Source organism: Mandrillus leucophaeus, unplaced genomic scaffold, assembly GCF_000951045.1.
Source record: "Mandrillus leucophaeus isolate KB7577 unplaced genomic scaffold, Mleu.le_1.0 Scaffold46, whole genome shotgun sequence".
In the NCBI taxonomy this organism is placed as follows: Eukaryota; Metazoa; Chordata; class Mammalia; order Primates; family Cercopithecidae; genus Mandrillus; species Mandrillus leucophaeus.
In genome coordinates, this window is record NW_012104920.1 from 3982792 (window position 1) to 3983952 (window position 1161).

A 1161-nucleotide genomic window follows, 5' to 3' on the forward strand; every position below is an offset into this window, starting at 1 on the left:
GCCTATTTTGATTCTTTTGTAGAGACAGGGTCTCCCTGTGTTGCTTAGGGTCTCCCTATATTACCCTTAAACTCCTGGGCTCAAGCTGTCCTCCCTCTTTCACCTCCCAAAGTGCTGGTATTACAGATGTTAACCACCTTGCCCAGTCGCTATACTATAATTAATCTATCCATTCTACTGCTGATGGGCATATGGGTTGTGTGATGGCAAATTTTATGTGTCTCTGCTTCTCTGGACAACCGAGACTAACACAGGTAGTGTCCAATTTGGAGCTGTTATGAATAGTGTTGCTCTGAACATTCTAATGCATGTTTTGGTGAACACATGTGAGCATTTTGATAGGCTGTAGACCCAGTAGTGGAAATGCAGTCTCAAGGTGTGTGTGCATTCTGCTTTAGGAGTTCATCTGCTTTTGTATTTTGGGTTTGTTTGTTTTGAGACAGAGTCTCGCTCTGTTGCCTAGGCTAGAGTGCAGTAGCATGATCTTGGCTCATTGCAACCTCCGCCTCCCGGGTTCAAGCGATTCCCCTGCCTTAGCCTCCCAAGTAGCTGGGATTACAGGTGAGCATCATAATGTCTGGCTAATTTTTGTATTTTTAGTAGAGACGGGTTTTCACCATGTTGGCCAGGCTGGTCTTGAACTCCTGACCTCAGGTGATCCGCCCACCTCGGCCTTCCAAAGTGCTAGGATTACAGGCGTGAGCCACCATGCCTAGCTCATCTGTTTTGCAAATAGAAATACATCTGGTGCCTACCGCTCCTAAATCAGCTCAGGTGAACCAGGAAGGTATGCTCCATGCTCTGAATTGTAGCACTTTTATTTCCTTCCCCTCAGTTTCAGCCATTTCCTGGGCTAGAGGAAACAGTTTCATTAGGGTGCCAATTACAAATGGGATCCAGGACCTACAAAGGAAAGGAAATGCTTCCGATTTGTAAAGACCAAGATTTGAATGTTCAACCCATTCACTTTCCTTGATGTTTTCTCTTAAATCTGCTGGGAACAGGCATGGCCCAAATCAAACACTGATTCTCTCTTTCTGTCTCTCTAGGAATGTTCTTAATGAGTCGCCAGTTCAATTACCGCCTCTGCCACCAAGGAATTGGCCTTCTCTAGAAGACTCCTGTAAGTATATTTTACTGGTAGCAGTTTCATTTAGGGTA

At 45.0% G+C, this 1161-nt stretch overlaps 1 protein-coding gene across 1 annotated transcript in view; it reads left to right on the plus strand.

Annotated features, from left to right (window-relative positions):
* Positions 1–1161, plus strand: part of SCIMP (SLP adaptor and CSK interacting membrane protein) — a 28788-nt gene that overhangs the window by 23416 nt on the left and 4211 nt on the right. The window contains exon 4 of the mRNA XM_011994691.1: positions 1050–1123. Coding sequence (XP_011850081.1) covers positions 1050–1123 — 74 coding nt within the window. The remainder of the gene's footprint in view (positions 1–1049; positions 1124–1161) is intronic.